Here is an 18,518-nt window from a genome sequence, read left to right as displayed (position 1 = left end):
AAGGAGCCAAGCGCGCTGGGTCTTTTGTTTGGGCTCCAAACTTTTTTTCCTACTTGTGCTTTCATCCTTCAGTGCGTGCCTGCATGCTGAGTCGCTTCAGCCGTGTCCCACTCTTGGCGACTCTTTGGGCTGTAGCCTGCCAGGCTCCTCTGTTCATGGGATTCTCCAGGCAAGAATACTGGAGTGGGTTGCCATGTCCTCCTCCAGGGGATCTTCCCGACCCAGGGATCCAACCGGGGTCTCTTACATCTCCCACGTTGGCAGGCGGGTTCTGTACCACTAGCGCACCTGAGAAGCCATCATCCTTCCAGTATTGGGCAAGTGCCCTGTCTGCAGGCCTCCTGGCTTCTGTGAACTTCTCAAGGGAGTATATGATCACCCTAAAGCTCTAGTGTCCACCCAGAGGCCACTGAGGACATTTTAGTAAGTTCTGCCAGTCACCCAGCTAAGGAATCAGTCTTCTAACGTGATATCAGAGATTGCATCTATAATTGCAGTGATGCTTTAAAATAACCACTTCATTTAGATTTTTCTGTTTTAACCCAAGGTATTCTTCTGCGGAAATAAGGAAACAGTTTACCCTCCCACCAAACCTTGGCCAGTACCATCGACAAAGCATAAGTACCTCTGGCTTCCCCTCTCTTCAACTAGTAAGTATGAGTTACAGGTTTGCTTAGAGACTGATCAAGGGCAGAAGTGCCCAGCTTATGCTTATGCTTCCTAAGTCTTCTAAGATTTTCCCACCTCTGCCTTACATCACCAACCACCAGTTCCTAATCCTGAGTCTACTTTTTGACATCACTTTCCCTCTCTCCCTTGGTCTGCGTGCATGCCAGTCGTTTCAGTCATGTCTGACTCTTTGTGGCTCTATGGACTGTAACCTGCCAGGCTCCTCTGTCAATGGGATTCTCCAGGCAAGCATACAAGAGTGGGTCACTATGCCCTCTGCCAAGGGATCTTCCCAACCCAGGGATCCAACTTGAGCCTCCTGTGGCTCCTGCATTGCAGGTGGGTTCTTTACTGCTGAACCACAGGGAAGCCCCTCCTTCCATCAACTAGGGCTTAAAGTGCAAAGCAAACCTAATTCTGTAGTTTCTGGACTCAGTGGACTTCCCAGGCTACTTGGTTTCACCCAAATTATGATTCACATTTTGGGGAAAGGAAGGATTAGCCTGGAAACTTAATCACCATTTGTAACATGCTTTCATTGGGGGAACAAAAATTATTCCACAATCTGAAAAGTCAAGTTATGAACCTTAAGCTTTTAAAGTACTTTTTTGGAATAACTTTATTGTAATTTACTTACAATAAATTCACTCATTTGAAGGTGTACAGTTTGAGGAATTTGGCCAGTTTATAGTTACTTTGTATAGTCAAGATATAGAATGTTTTACCCTAAATAACCCTGCTGTGCCCCTTTCTGTGGGTCTTCCCTGGCAATCCCCAGCCAGCAGCACTAGGCAATCACCAATCCACTTATGTCATCATGATTTTGCTTTCTCTGGAACTTTGTATCATTGCAGTCAGACAGTATGGACCTTAATTTTTAGAACACCCCCCCCCCATCTTTTAAGTTGAAGATTGCCCACGTTTTTATACTAACACCAGTTGTTGAGTGTGTGTACATATGTTATATTATTTGAGGAGTAAATGCCAGACGTGACCAGTGGGTTAAATCTAACTTAAATGAGTTGGTTGGTAAAACCAGAAGTGAGCATTCACAAATGCCAGACGTGACCAGTGGGTTAAATCTAACTTAAATGAGTTGGTTGGTAAAACCAGAAGTGAGCATTCACTTCCTTTGTGAGAGAGCTGCAGCCTCCAGTGTACTCACTTCCTCACACACAGCAGGGCCCCACTTTCTGGATTGTACTAGTGGTTATCTTGAGGAGGTTAGGTTATTTTTTCTTTCTCACTTATTACTTCAAAACCACTTCTGCTCTTAGAAATTTGGTAACCTGCCGCTCAGTTTCCTGTAGCCGCCATCTTGTCTCCTGTGGCAATTTCCACGCCGTGTAACTGTGTATCTTTCAAAGGTATGTTTGCTGGAGGGATTTGTGATTCTTTCAGCAGGATAATTTGTGGGTTATGTCACTGATGAAATAGTAGTGCTAAAAAATGTACAGCACCTTTTACTGCAAAAGATAATTTGCAATGACAGTGCTTTAAAAAAAATCTATTTATGACTTCGGTAGCATGTTCAACTGCCCTTTTTAGTTGTACTTTTTCTGTTTCAAAGTCACAGATTATAATAAAAGCATATCAAGTGCATAACATCCATGATGTATTAGATACACTTTAAGATAAATTTGGTATGCTTTTTGGTTTCACTGGTGCTGATATATATTTCATTTAAACAAATCTTTTTTAAATTTCTGACCTAAATTGTCTTATAGAATATACAAATGCAGTTAAAAAGTGACTGGATACAGTTTTAAATCTTAAACAAGGTGGGGGATGTGGGGTTTGGTTCTTTGCTTCTCTGTAAATTTAGATTACAGCTTTCTGCAGTAGCTGCCTTGAGAAATAGTGTGGACCTCACTATTAAGAGGCTTTAAGGAAGTTTAGCTCACAGACGTTAACTCCTTAGCTACACACCACCTGCAGCCTGAAATTTCTTCAGGAGAAATTTTTTTAAAGTCACAAACTTTAAAAAGTTGTTTCCTATTTGCAGGCGTTCTCTTGGCAGTTACGCCTCCTCATCACTAGGTTTTGACAAACGTGAATTTGGATGAGTTATTTCATTAGCTAGGTGGTAGGATTAACGTGTGGCTTAACTACTCGTTTTCTAATAGAAGATCTCAGAGAAATAGCAAAAATGTTTAACTATACATGAGTCATGTATAATTTCTACCTGATTCTATTTGCAAATGAATAGCCTTTAAAACGTGTTTTTCCTGCTTAATTCCATTTTAGTCTTCTGAATATTCTCCCCCAGGTCTCTACTTCAGCTTTAGCACAGTATGCAGACCCTGTTTCTTCTGGTTAACTGTGTGATGAGCAGATGGCAGGAGAGGGCCAAAATCTGCCTGTGATTAATCTTTTGTTTTTTAAATGCATGGCCTGCTCAGAAAAATCCGATCACCCTAATGTTTACCTGCTGGTCCTGTCGTACTATCGGAATGAAGTGGCTGTTCTTTCCCTTGAGTCATCTTTCTGAATGAAGGCTCCTCCAGCAAAAATCACCCACTTACATGATAATTGCCCTTTTCCTTAAGAAATTATTTCCATTTCATAGAAAGATAATGAGACATTTCAGGGAGATTTATTTCTGGAAAGGCAGAGGAATAGTTTATCACCTAAAGATTCTCAACCTGAAGCAGCTCTTCTTAAATGAGAAGCCATAGACTGTTCATTGTAAGATTTTAGATGATTGAAAAATTTGACTAAGTGCATTTTGACTTTTATTTCCCTTACCTTTGTTTATGGAACCACCATTTCAACAACCCCACATGCTGATATAAATAATTGTTTAATTTTTAAGAGTATTGAATTGGCACCAAGTTATTTATTATATTTTTAAAATTTAATGTTTATTTTATAGTGGAGTAGAGTTGATTTACAATGCTGTGCTAGTTTCAAGTGTACAACAAAGTGATTCAGTTATACATGTATCCATTCTTTTTCAGATTCTTTCCTCATATAGGTTATTATAGAATATTTGGTAGAGTTCCCGGTATACAGTAGGTCCTTGCTGACTTTCTGTTTTATATATAGTAGTGTGTATTACTATATATACACATGTTAATCCTAAACTCCTAATTTATCTCTCCTCCACCCCCTTGCCCCTTTAGTAACCCTAAGTTTGTTTTCAAAGTCTGTGAGTCTGTGTCTGCTTTGTAAATAAGTTCATTTCTATCATTTTTTAAGATTCCATATATAAGTGGTATCATATGTTTGTCTTTGTCTGACTTACTTCATTTGGTATGATCATCTCTAGATCCATCCATGTTGCTTCAAGTAGCATTATTTCATTTCTTTATGGCTAAGCAATATTCCATTATGTGTACCACATTTTTATCCCTTCCTCTGTTGATGGACATTTAGGTTGCTTCCATGTCTTGGTTATTGTAAATGTGCTGCAGTGAACATTGGAGTGCCTGTATCTTTTTGAAGTATGGTTTCCCCAGATACATGCCCAGGAATGGGTTTGTTGAATCATATGATAGTTTTGTTTTTTTTTTCTTAAGGAACCTCCATACTGTTTTCCATAGTGGTTGTACAAATTTACATTCCTACCAACAGAGTAGGAAGGTTCCCTTTTCTCCGCACCTTCTCCAGCCATTTATTGTTTGTACGTTTTTTGATAATGGCCATTCTGACCTGTGTGAGGTGATAGCTCATTTTGGTTTTGATTGCATTTCTCTAATAATTAGTGACGTTGCATAGCTTTTTATGTGCTTTTTAGAAATTGACATTATCTAAAACCCAATCAATTATAAGCTTCTTGTTGTTTTGCAAGAGGCAGGAACTTGCAGTCAGGTGGATCCGGGGTGGAGTATAACTATCACTTAGGGGGCAAGTTACTTAACCTTGACTAGGGCCTCAGTTTCTTCACTTGCACTCTGGGCATAGTAATGCTACCCCTATTAGGGTTAATACAGAAGGATAAAACAGATTCTGTGTAAATAGAGGCTAATGCTGCTGTCTATGTATTTGGCACTATGGAGACACTGTGGGAGATTTCCAGAAGATGAATAGGAGATGCTTTTGCCTTCGAAGGACCTTATGATATATTTGGGAGGGCAGATAAAATAGAGAATCCAAACTGGCTTTGAGTATGGTAGGTATTCTGAGGAGAGAAAGATCTAAGATAAAAAAAAAAAAGAAGTAAAGGCTTGAAGTGGGAGGCTGAGAAGATTTAGAGGAAGGTTCGCAACCCTGGCTCTAATTAGAATCACCTGAGACCTTTAGAAACACACCTGTGTCCTCTCATAGAACAATTACAGCAGAATCCCAAATATCATTATTTTAAAGTTCCCTGGGACTTTACATGTGGTCCAGATTGAGGATCATTTAAAGAACCTATATACATAGCAGTAGTCCAGATGTTGATAGGAGGAGGAACATAAGAAAGGCAGAGTTCCTTTTGTGTCCTGGCTGCTCTGCATTTCAGAAAGTGAGTAAGTGAAGGCTACTTGCTGATCCTGTAGATATACTTTTATATGCCTATAGTGGATTCTGTCATAAATCTGATAAATCAAATGAGAGGAAGGACGTGTTTGATTTTGTGGGTATTTGTGTGTGTGTGTGTGTGTGTGTAGTGTTATTGGGTTTTTGTTTTTTTAACTCTAATTGTAAATGTTAGCTGTGATGATTGTGTATACATACATTTTCAAAGTAGATAAAACAAATAAAAATTTTGCATTTTTTAATATGAAGAGGATCTACCATTTAGATTTGGTTTTATAGACAAAATGCAATGATGCAGACTTACCCTGGGTCTTTTGTGACACTCTTAATAGTCCTGTGCCGTGGGCATGTAAATAGGTTGCATACCCCCTGATGCCAATCACCTATAAAAGCAAAAAACTATGTATTAGTGTCTTCATTAAGAAGAATCCATAAAATATTAAAACCATTTTTTTCTGATTATTCAAAGTAGAAAGGAGAGTGAAATATACAAGAGTAGAAAGGTAGGTCATCTTTGCCCTAACTTAGAAAGAATTTGAGACACTATGTGCATAGTTAATAACTTAACCTACATTTTTATAGAGGGAAAATCTTATTTTTAAAAATGAGAATAGAAAAATTGTGAAGTAAAATGGAATGAATCAGCTGGGCCAGAACAGTTCTTGCTAAAGAGAAGGATGTAGAAAGCCACATCCTGGATATAAACGAAAACACCATGGTTACACGACGTGCTTGCATATAACAGTTATGAAGGAAAAAAAGGAGGTCTCATACTCATTTTTGTTACATGTTTAAGTTTCTATGTAATCAAGCAACCTTTTTGTTCTGTTACCAAGGATAATCTAAATGATGGATCACCTGATGAACATGGTGATCTTCTTTTATTTTTCCTTTGTGCTTCATCTTTCCAGAAGTTGGGCTGTCCTTAGGTTTCAGTGATTTAACTGGAGGGGACATGATGGAAAATGAAGATGTCATTATAATTTTCACGGACATTCACAATGGAAGGTCAAATGAATGCCACCCTGCATGCAGAGCATGAGTTTCATTACTGTCATTGTAAAGCACAGGAATCAAACCAGTCTTGGTAAGATTAGATTGATGTCCGTTGTGGCATGTCAGTATCTTCTGTGCAGTGGCATCGGTGGAAGATTGCCACTGGTGGAAGCAGAGAAGTGTTCCTTAATCTAAGCCATGAAGTGCTTTGAGATATTGAAGCCGGAGAACTTTACTGCCTTATGCTCTGTTTGCTTCAAGATAGTAGAAGAGCCAAGAGGATTGCTTTAGGTATTCATTCATTCAGGAAATATATATAGGTCTCACTCTGTGCCAGGAATTGCTCTAGGAGCTGGGGTTACAATAGTGAATGTAACAAAGCGTCTGTCTTCATGAGCTTGCATTCTAGAATGAGAGACATAGACAAATAAGTGAATGTAGAGTATATCGAGGGATAGTAAGTGCTTAAAGAATGAAACATGGATAGGGAATAGAGAGTGACACAGAAGAGGGGACTATTTTGGATTGAGTGGTCTGCGAGGGGCTGCAGGTCTAGAAAGGAGACGCTTGGGAAGAATTATGAATGAACTTGACAAGTATTTGAAGGAAGAGTATTCGATTTAGAAGAAACAGCACATTCAAAGTCCCAAAGCAAGAGCACGTGGCATGCTGCAGGAACAGTCAGGATGCAGACAATGGGCTAAGCAGAGAGGGCAGTAGGAGATGAGATGGTAGAAGAATCAAGGCTGAGTCATAGGCCTCTAGAAGAATTTTGGCCCTTACTTGGATTGAAATGGGAATTTATTATTGGAAGTGCTGGCTTAGCACAATTTGCATTTTTATTATAAAGATTGCTTATAAGGTTCTTTTTTATAAAGATCATTCTTGCTGCTATGTGGAGATAGATTCCACATAGGTGGGGAGGGCAGTTAGGAAATTGACACAATAACTCAGGAAAAATGATGGCAGTGCTTTGGAAATGGGTAGTCGCAGTAGAAAAGGTGAGAAGTTGTTGGATCCTAGATAGATTTCAAAAGTAAAGTGGATGGGATTTTCTGATAGATAATATGTACGATGTGAGAGAGAGAGAAATCGACATTGACCCAAAAGATTTTCCCCTGTACAGCTGGTGGAATGGAATTGCCGCTTGCTGAGATGCAGAGACTTGAAGGATATAAGAAGAGCAGATCAGCAAGAAAATTAAGTAATTTTGAATTTGTTATGTTTGAGAGGCCCTGTTAGATTACCAGAGAGTGATGTTGAAGTACAATTGGAAAAATCAACCTGAATGTCAGGACAAAGATTGAGGCTACAGATACATACCTATAGTTTTAAAAAGAAAAAAAAAATTATTTAAAGTCATGGACATAGATGACATCATATGGGAGTAAATTCAGACTGGGGAGAGAAGCTCTTTTAGGACGCAACCTGAGGGCACTGCAAAGCGAAAGGAGAACCTAGAAAAAGTGGTGTCCCAGAGGTGGAGTGACCAAGTGTCTGCTCCAGTTTGCTGGACTGAGGGGTTTCCTGGTACATGGACTTGCAGAACTTGGGATACACTAGGACAGTTTGTCCCTCTCCAGGTGAAGAAAGTGCTTCAAGGAGAGAGTGATTAACTGTCCAGTGCTGTAGATAAACCAGGAATGAGCAACAGCCATTGAATTTGGCGACGTGAAGGTCTTGGGTGACACTGACCAAGGCTTGTCTCTCATGAACAGCCAAGTCAGTTTGAGGACCAGTCAATGGCACTCCACTCCAGTATTCCTGCCTGGAAAATCCCATGGACAGAGGAGCCTGTAGGCTACAGTCCATGGGGTCGCTGAGGGTCGGACACGACTGAGCGACTTCACTTTCACTTTTCACTTTCATGCATCGGAGAAGGAAATGGCAACCCACTCCAGTGTTCTTGCCTGGAGAATCCCAGGGACAGGGGAGCCTGGTGGGCTGCCGTCTATGGGGTCACACAGAGTCGGACAGGACTGAAGTGACTTAGCAGCAGCAGCACCATAGGGATAAACATGCCTGATGGTACAAGGACAAGGCACCTAGAAGCATCATGCCTCCTCCCCTACCCCCAGCCAACGGGCATGAAGTTTCCCTCAAGCTGTGACAAAGTACCCGGTCCCTTGTGGTCCTTTCTGGGTGGTGCAGTGGTAAAGAATCTGCCTGCCAGTGCAGCAGATGCAAGAAACACCAGTTCAAAACCTGGGTTGGGAAGATCCCTTGGAGGAGGAATTGGCAAACAGTTTCAGTATTCTTGCTGGGAAATCCCATGGACAGAGGAGCCTGGTGGGCTGCAGTCTGTGGGGTGGAAAGAGTTGGATATGGCTGATTACACACACGTACATCCTTATGATTACCTGTGTGACTTGGGCCAAGTCATTTAACCTCTCTGTTTTTCATTATCCTTATTTGTGAGATAATGTCCAGATTTGTCATTTTAATCTTCTGTCAGGGTGTTGACTGCTGTGCTATGGCTACATAGATTAATTTTCAACAGACATGGTTCTGGTGCTGTAGAAATTTTCAGTTTCAAGTTGAATCGTACCCCATGTCAGGAGAACTAGCCATTGATGTACATTAAAGGACAAAGAAAAATTCAGACCCTCTTCATTTAAAAAATGAATATTTGTGAATAATTTAAGCCTTTAAAGTATTTATACTATTTTTGTGTATTCTAGTCTTCTGTTGATCAGACCTCTGAGGAAAAAAAAAAATAGCTAGAAAGAAAGACTGCACAAATCTTCACTAGAGGAGTGTTGAAAATTGATTGAGGGCATTGACTGTGTCTCCTTGGCCTACTGCTGGACTGCTTAGGACACCAGTGAGTATATGTTGAAGGAGTGAAAGTAGGTGTATTAGTCTGGATTCAACTGGAGCAGTGGAGCTGGTAGAGGATTTATCTTCACGTATGATAAGGAATTGATTACAGGGCATTGGCTTAGCCACTGGTGGTGGCTGGCCAAGCAAGCCTGAGGTCCACAGGGCAATCAGGAAGACAAGATCATAACAAGCTGGAACTCCATGGGTGAGATCTAAAGCTTAAAGCCCTGGAAATTCCAGAGAGCCTCCAACCTCTTTGAAAAGGCATCCAACTGGTTAAGTCAGGCCACCCAGGCTAATCTCCCTTTTGATTAATTTAAGTCTGTAATGTCTGTAATGTCACATTACAGCAGCACTTCAAATGGTGTTGATTGTATCAGTAGGTATGTGTATGCTACCGAATAACTGCAGCCTCCCTTCTGTCCTCCAGTTCTGGCAAGAGAACACCCTTGTAGCCCACCACACCTGGAAAAATACTAGGAAGGGAATCTGGAGGAATGTAGTTCTGCTGAGCCAAGTTGACACATCACAAAGCCATTGCAGTCAAAGTCTGATTTAGGATAATTTGCTATCTTAAGTTATTCTTTTGTTTTGTTTTTATTTTGATTATTTAGGTTTTTTTCATACATTATTTTAACAAATGATAATTCCTTGGATAAGTACTTTGGACCATTCAAACTAGTCTGAGTCTCCACTGATTAGAAGGTCACATATAACTCAGTAGCAGAGAAAACAAAAACAATAAATTTTCATGTTTGACTTTTATTCTCCCAAGAGGCTGAGGGACTGATCTTAGAACATCCCCCGCTCCCCCGCCCCACTCCATTCCCAAACTTCAGCCCAGTGAAACACAATACCACTGTAAATCTCCTCAATATTTGTTTATACCTAAATAGCATTGTGTATGTGGGTATGTGTTGATTGCTTCATAATATATAAAACTCACTCTTGAGATTGACTTCAGATAACTTGGAGAACAGAAATCTCTTTTGGTTCCTGTTTATTATTTGAATATGCAAGAGGAGCAACTTGCTCAGAGGCCTAGTTAACAGTAGCTGGCATCTCCACTCACTTGCCAACAGCAGGGCTAGTTTATCTCATCTTTGAAACAACAGTTTCCTCCCTTGTTAGTTTCAGCATAGAAAGTGTAGGGTGACTAGTTATTTAATGGTGGCTGTGTGTAGTGTTAGACTAATGCTCAGTAATTCTATCATTATGGCTTATTTTTATAGTCTCTTCAGTCCTGAAGTAGATTCACACCTTAAGAGTATTATGACTTTATGATCAATTGTGCATATTGCATTTGGCACATTGGCCACACAGTGTTCAATGATGATACTATATACTTTTTCATAGCTCCCCCCTCCAAAGATAGCATTATTTTATATGTGAGAAAGTGTCAGACTTCCCTGTCCCACAGTCGACTCAAGATCTGTAGAAAGAGCAGCTCCATAAGGGCCAGCTCAGTGACTTGTGTTTGTTTATTTTTTTAAAATATTTGTCTCTATTGATTATTTATTCGGCTGCACTGGGTCTTAGTTGTGACACTTGGGCCCTTCTAGTTGCAGCATGCGAGATCTAGTTCCCCAACCAGGGATCAAACACGGGCCTTTTGCATTGGGAGTGACACTGGACCACCAGGTAAGTCCCCCAGTGACATGCATTTAGTAGATGTTCAGCAAGTAATTGCTGAATGAGGAAGTCAGCTGTCCTTTTTCCCTGGCTCTTGGGCAGCCTGTCCAATAGGTGATAGGTGCCATTATCAGCCAGGCTTTTTTTCTAATCCTTGTGACTTTGAATTTTAAAAAGTGAGAAAGTATTAGTTGCTCAGTCTTCCAGTGTCTAACTCTGTGATCCCATGGACTGTAGCCTGCCAGGCTCCTCTGTCCATGGAATTCTCAAGGCAAAAATACTAGAGTGGGTTGCCATTCCCTTCTCCATAATATCTTCCCAATCCAGGGATCAAACCTGGGTTTCCCATATTGCAGGCAGATTCTTTACTGTCTGAGCCACCAGGGAAGCCCTTTAAAATTTTAGGGATGTGACAATTATAATACTTAGACTGGACCTAAATTTTTTTTCTCTCTGATGATTTCACACAAATGCCATTTCTTTTTGGAGGCTTCTACTTACTAGTTAGGCAATGGCACCCCACTCCAGTACTCTTGCCTGGAAAATCCCATGGACAGAGGAGCCTGGTGGGCTGCAGTCCACAGGGTCGCTAGGAGTCGGACACGACTGAGCGACTTCACTTTCACTTTTCACTTTCATGCATTGGAGAAGGAAATGGCAGCCCACTCCAGTGTTCTTGCCTGGAGAATCCCAGGGATGGGGAAGCCTGGTGGGCTGCCGTCTATGGGGTGGCACAGAGTCGGACATGACTGAAGTGACTTAACAGCAGCAGCAGCGCTAGTATCTACATTGCTGCAAATTTTGCTTCAGTGTAATTTTTCAGTGTATCTTTTCAATGCCTCTGCTTAAATAATTGATATTCCTTATGGTAAATTTAACATTTAGTATTATTTTAATGAATTACTTCATGATTATTAATTTGAGGAGCCAATCTCATGAGAAGTTCAGAGTAGAGCTTGTGGGTGGAAATAAATGGATTTTTCACTGTCTTCTAAACACACTTACTGCTGTCTCATGTTTTAGTTATTTCTGGAAATCTAGGTTCCATGGAGAACCTGCAAGAGAAAGCAAAATTAGGAGTCTGCCTAGATTTGAATTCCACAGTGACTACTTCCCAGCTATGCAGTCATGCCTGGGTGAATTCTTAAATTTCTAGCCTTCAGTGTCCTCATCTGTAAAGTAAAACCTTACAGAGTTCTGGTGAGGATTAAATGAGATAATGTCTAGAATGACAACTTCTTGGCACGTAGTGCTCAACAACTTCTAGTTCAGGGGTGTAAATTTAACAGTAATAAGGTGAAGTATGCAAACAGTGCAGCCTCTTCATTTCAAGGTGAAGTCATTTCAGTCCCTTTCCCTGAACTCTGTGCCATGTTGTGGTAGGGAGTGGGAAAGTCTGCTTTCTTTTTGGGGGTTGGTCTCATGACAGTCTACAGTAGATTTTTTTTGGTTCCGTGCATGTATAGTGCCTGTTGTTCCCCCTGGCGGATGTCAACAGTGTCTTTTTGCAAACTCTGTCCCCACCTGCTTCTGCATAGGCTGACCCCAGGCTCTCTGAGCCTGCCTGCTGCTGGCCCTAGCTGATTCATTTGGAGAGGCCCACTCTAAAACCTGTGCTCCTCTTCTTAGTGACCTCCAGGTCCCCAGTCAGAGCCCAGGGAGACTTCTCTGTCCCCAGTCATGCCTCATAGAGCCTTGGGCTGCCAGGGGAGTGTCTTTGCGCTCTCCTAGTGAAGGACTTCCTGTTCCCTTCTCTTCGGCCCTCTTTGATCCAGCTGCCATAGGGCATTATGTGAGCCAGCCCTTCAAGAATCTCAGACAAGGAAGCCCTGTGTTTGCTCCCTTGTCAGCTTTGCCCTCACTCTTCCCTGTGTCACTCACGTCTCCACCACCACCAGGGACACAGAGGTGAGAGGAGACGGGGCAAGCCACACTTACATTCTCTAATCTTCTTGCCTCTTCCATGACACTTTGTTCCTCTTCTCCAACCTAGAGCCTTACATCTAGTCTGGTGTATGGTTTCAGGATGATGAAAAACCGGTTTTGTCAGCACTTTCTTTGGATCTGTCCTTGTTTCAGAGCGAGACAGTACAAGTCAAGAATCTGGGGTGTTTGCTGGACTGATGACTCCAAATTGTCTGCCATAAATGAACACCACGGAGCTGCTGCTATTGCTGTTGTTATTACCACTACTTATACCACTACTACACACGTCAACTTGATCTAAATTATCTTTATTCCATTAAGGCAGTGGTTTCCTAAGTCTAAGTGAGTTTCACAAGGTAGAAAAAATATTTGTGGAATTGCCAACTTTTTCTGGTGGCTCAGAGGGTAAAGAATCAGCCTGCAATGTGGGAGACCTGGGTTCAATCCCTGGGTTGGGAAGATCCCTTGCAAAAGGGAACATCTGGGGTATTCCAGTATTCCTTCCTGGAGAATCCCATGGGCAGAGGAGCCTGGTGGGTTACAGTCCAGGGGGTTGAAAAAAGTTGGATGTGACTGAGAGACTAACACTTTCATGCATTTTTCTTTTATCACCTGAGGAAAGTTAATTTTTAAATTACCATCTATTTTTAACATTTCTTCCCCGCCCCCTCCCCACTGTGGAAGGATATAATAGAAGAACAAACAAAAAAGCAAACACCAAAACAAAAATCAACACTAAAACCCCAAAAAACAATCCTTTTAAAGCAGGTACATTTAGCCTTCCGAATACTTAGCCCGTTGTCCTTAGTTTGCTCATTAACTGCAGTCAGTCAGTGACAGCTTCTTCCCTGCCGGCACCAGGCAGCCCAGCGGTATTTGGAAATCACTGCCTTGGAGTGTCCCAGCCACCCAGGCTGGTTCACTGTGGGCTGTGATTACGAATGAAGTGGTTTCAAGAATCAATGTAGAGGATGACTTGGGCCAAATAAAACACTGTACCTGAATACTCTGAGTTGAGTTTACCTGAATACTCTGAGTTGAGTTTACCTGAATTTCTAGAAAATTGCCTCCAGTTCGCTGCTTCACTATATTTGGGTAAACGTGGCCTCAGAGAGCTTTGGCAAGAGAAATTATAAAAATGCAGCAAAACCTTGTGATTTCATTTTGGATCTCCTTAGGAATCCTCATCAAGATGCAATTAAACAGAGAAAAATTCTGCCTTGGGGTGTGATTTTAATTACTCACCGTGTTCTGACTTGACTCTCCACGCTGCGTTTCTTTTCCTTTCCATATCACCGCTTCTGTGTTTGACATCAGCCCCACTTAGCTGGGAGGAGAGCGAGGGCAAGGCATGCATCTGCTGTCACCTTAGCACTTTTATCCCAAACCGTGTGGGAACGTCCTTGTCCTTTCGCTGCCCCCAGCCTCAGTTCTATGACCCAGTGGAGCCAGTGGACTTCGAAGGGCTTCTGATGACACACCTGAACAGCCTGGATGTGGAGCTTGCCCAGGAGCTGGGAGACTTCTCCGAGGACGACTTGGATGTGGCGTTCACGCCGAAGGAATGTCGAACTTTGCAGCCCTCTTTGCCGGAGGAAGGGTAAATTGTTTTCTGAAAATGTGGATGGGATTATGCCTGTCGTGACTGTTTGTGGTAAGGGGGAGATACCCTAATTCTGGACTTTCTTACAAGTGACATTACTCAGATCTATCAAGATGTGCAGGATAACTTCTATGGTACTATCACTTCCAGGTGGATAGTTTTTGAATTGGTTTGACCAAAGGCTTTGAAAAGCCACTTGGGGTCTAAGTCAGTTAAAGGACTGCAGTGGGACAAAATGGACTGCTTAAGAAGAAGTGAAGAGCGCAGATTCTAGACCCAGACTTCCCAGATGTCAGCTCAGTGAGACCTCAGGAGATCTCAGTTTCCGAAAATAATAATCATTGAACTGCTTCCATTCAGAAGCATTTTAATTGCTTCCCATATATGAGACTGGATCAAGTCACAAAAGTAAGTTCAATCCACTTTTCTTGAGCATCTCCTGTGTGCTGAGAACAGGGATAAAAAGATGAATAAGGCAAAGTTCCTGCTTTTGAAGCAAGTTTTGTCAAGTGGAAAAACAATGGGGAAAGCTCTGTAGTGTGAATAAGTGAATAGCTACTTAGGGTTGAGTTTCTCCAGTGGGTTAATCCATGTGGTTACAGGTGTAGGCATTGGTATCAAACGATGGAATTATTTTTAGATGTAACATCTTTATGTCCATAGTGTAGAAAGCAGTGTCTCTTTGGAGGTTTAGGATGAGCTTTTATTTGCATTCATTTTCTAAAGCAGATTAAGATTCACATCCTCCTGGACATTTTCAACCTTCTCTTCTTTCCCAAAAAGTCCTGGAAAGGATACCATGAAACAGGCCACTGCCCTCATTACTCGGGGATATTTCAGTTTTAGTTTGGACTTTATTTCATCACCGTTTAGGAAGTTGGATGACAATGACATGGTATTGTTTTGACCCTTTATTCTTTGTTTAGATAGTTCTCATTCACATAGAAGAGCTGACCACATTCTCGGCTCTTAACATTTTGAAGACACTCACTTCCCAGAAAACAAAATCATGGTGATCCTTGGGAAACGTTCTTCCCTGTTGTCAGTCCATTTGTTCAGATGTGACTTTCACATTGGTAACATCTATAATTGTTACCTTTGGTAGAGAATCATTCAGTTTTGTTTTTTTGTGTAAAATATATGGTTGTCTTCAAAAGAGATCAGAATCTGGGGAAAGCCTGTTTAAAATACAATCAGTTTACATGTAGAAGGATTCTTTTTTTGAAATTTGATAGAAGAGATAATTATGCTCAGTTTTTGAGCATAATACTGCCCTGTCACCAGAATTGATAACTAACACATTATCTGTCTGATGGCTTTCACAATCTCTACTGTTTCAATCGTTGCCCAAAAGTCTGGTGTATAATTAAAGCCCAGGAAAGTATCACCATCATCAGAGCAAACAGCAGCTGACTCCTGTTGAACCCACTTGCCTACCTAGGAACTTGCTGTTGAGGTGTGATAGTGTAGTGGGTGTAAGCCTACACTCCTAAGTGAACAGCCTGGGTCAAGTCCCTGTTCTTCCACTTGCTGAGTGACTTTGAGCAAGATGTTTTCATCTCCTCCCTCTGCAAAATGAGAATAATGTTAGTGCCTGCTCTGTGGAGCTGACTGATACTGAATTAATACACATAGAGGGATTGCCCTAGTGTCTCGTGCAGAAGGAATGGCACACGAATGTGACCTGTCACAGGGAGGTCTCACTATGTGCCAGACGCTCATCTCAGAGCCTCACAGACTTCATCTTCGTCACAGCTCTCCCAAGGAGCACTGCGTGATTACTGCCACCACGTATGATGAGGAGACTGAGAAGGGCTCGGTGACGGGCCCAGGGTCACATAAGGAATAAGGAATGGGCTGGGGTGTGGGTACTTAGGGCCCGGAGACCACACATCTGACGTTTACAGTATTCCATCTAAAACTAGCAGGCAGTCCACAAGGCAGGTACTGTCCATCTTTCTACAAACCGGAAAATTATAATTTAGAGCATTTAGACCTGTTTATCTATAGTACCAACACATTTGGAAGAACAGCAAAACAACACAAAACAAAACAAAAAAAACCACCTTTGCTATTGTGGGGAATTCATGATTTCTAATTTCCAGACTCTGAAGTATTCCAAGAGTCTATCTCACGACTCACTCTATACCAGTAGACAAAAGCCACCCGACTTAATAATCACCAACCAAAGCCAGGGCCCGTCAGCTCCTGAAAACACAAGACAACTCCTCTTTCATGGACTTCCAGAAAGAAAAACATGCGTGTCCTAACAGGGTTACACATGAGCAAAAAATATGCCCAGATCACCCTTGGGACAGATTGGTGTTTATACTTATTCTTCTGTTTTCTATGTGATTACAGCTAGCTCTACCTGTCTTGTGTCAGAATGCCTTCAGGGATAGGTACAGTCTAACACGGTTCTCTGTAATAAAGAAAACACACAAAGCATAAAATGCCAACATGTTTGTCTCATCAAGGTAAAAATGTTACTGCCTTAGGAATATTTCAGATACTTGAAAGGATTGGAAAACAACACCCTTCCCATTCTCAGTTGATACAGCTTTGAAATCATGCTGCTGTCCTTGGTTATGATAAAGGATTGCTTCATTGTTTTTATCTGGTGATAACTTGTTTTATGTTTTTTCCGTCTCACTAGGGTTGAACTCGACCCACACGTCAGGGACTGTGTTCAGACCTATATTCGGGAGTGGCTAATTGTGAATCGGAAGTAAGTTCATTTTTTTCCCTCTTCACTTGTATATTTACTTTATATTGTTAGCTTTTTAAATAACTTTAAAAAAATTAAACTTTAAAAAAAAGTTTAGGCTTATAAGAAAATTGATTAGAAATACTGAGAATTCTCATATACCATGTCTTACACATTTCCCTTTATTTTTAACATATTAGGATTTTTTTTTTGTCCTTAAATGGCCATGACCATTGATTTTGGAGATTACAAATAAATTTTACCATAAAGGTAAATTTGCAAATACAATATCCATTAATAGTGAGCATTTGACTATATTTTGTATCACTCTCCTGCTCAAATACCTTATAAGGCATCCTATTTTCTGCTGTATCAAATATAAACACCACCTGCTTGCCTTTCAAGGATTTAACAATCTGGCTCCACTCTATCTACTGAAACTAATATCACCTAACTCCTGGAGCCCTATCCTTTCTCTGGGCTGACCTCTTTCTCGCCATTGCACCATGTGACCAACTCAGTCCTTCCCCCACACCTCTGCTCTTGCTGTCTCCCCTCTGGGCATGCCGTCTCTTCTTTCATCTATCTTCCAAATCCTACCTGTGGATAAAAGGTCAAATCAAATTTTTATTGTGCAACTTTCTCTGACTAATTTATCCTTCCTTGATAGAATTTTACCTAAGTATGGAACATTTGATACAATTGATGAGCCAGTGTTGATACATTATTATTAACTAAATTCCATAGTCTATGATAAGGCTTATTTTTTATGTTGTACGTTCTGTGGTTTTGACAAATGTATAATGAGGTTTATCTGCCACTGGAGTATCATCCTGAATTGTTTCACTGCCCTAAAAATCCCCTGTGTGCCATCTGGTCATTCCTGCCTGGCAACCACTTATGTTTCTTCCATGTCCTTCTATGTCTTTTTGTGACTTGATAGCTCATTTTGTTTTTTGCTGGATAATATTCCACTGCATGGATTTACTCATAGTTTTATTTATCCACTCACCTATTGATAAAGGACAGAAATGGTAGGGACCTAACAGAAGCAGAAGATATTAAGAAGAGGTGGCAAGAATACACAGAAGAACTGTACAAAAAAGATCTTCACGACCCACATAATCACGATGGTGTGATCACTGACCTAGAGCCAGACATCCTGGAATGTGAAGTCAAGTGGGCCTTAGAACTACGAACAAAGTTAGTGGAGGTGACGGAATTCCAGTTGAGCTATTCCAAATCCTGAAAGATGATGCTGTGAAAGTGCTGCACTCAATATGCCAGCAAATTTGGAAAACTCAGCAGTGGCCACAGGACTGGAAAAGGTCCATTTTCATTCCAATCCCAAAGAAAGGCAATGCCAAAGAATGCTCAAACTACTGCACAATTGCACTCATCTCACACGCTAGTAAAGTAATGCTCAAAATTCTCCAAGCGAGGCTTCAGCAATATGTGAACTGTGAACTTCCAGATGTTTAAGCTGGTTTTAGAAAAGTCAGAGGATCCAGAGATCAAATTGCCAACATCTGCTGGATCATGGAAAAAGCAAAAGAGTTCCAGAAAAACATCTATTTCTGCTTTATTGACTATGCCAAAGCCTTTGACTGTGTGGATCACAATAAACTATGGACAATTCTGAAAGAGATGGGCATACCAGACCACCTGACCTGCCTCTTGAGAAACCTGTATGCAGGT

General features: G+C 41.2%; 1 protein-coding gene across 5 annotated transcripts in view; it reads left to right on the top strand.

The window, feature by feature from the left end:
• DOCK8 (dedicator of cytokinesis 8) overlaps window positions 1–18,518 on the top strand; it is a 233,481-nt gene that overhangs the window by 53,363 nt on the left and 161,600 nt on the right. For 2 of the 5 annotated variants that reach the window (XM_086415413.1, XM_086415415.1), the window contains exons 2-4: window positions 548–650; window positions 13,935–14,110; window positions 16,770–16,841. In XM_086415413.1, the coding sequence (XP_086271539.1) occupies window positions 548–650; window positions 13,935–14,110; window positions 16,770–16,841 (351 nt within the window). Of the gene's footprint in view, window positions 1–547; window positions 651–1,946; window positions 2,037–10,500; window positions 10,594–13,934; window positions 14,111–16,769; window positions 16,842–18,518 lie in introns of those variants that run through there. The other 3 variants (XM_086415416.1, XM_086415414.1, XM_086415417.1) reach the window with 3 other exon arrangements.

Source organism: Bos grunniens, chromosome 8 (assembly GCF_055505025.1).
Source record: "Bos grunniens cultivar Pamir isolate PY7600 chromosome 8, Bosgru_T2T1.0, whole genome shotgun sequence".
NCBI lineage: Eukaryota > Metazoa > Chordata > Mammalia > Artiodactyla > Bovidae > Bos > Bos grunniens.
The sequence above is the reverse complement of the archived record's forward strand: the minus strand, read 5'-3'. Positions and strand labels throughout refer to the sequence as shown.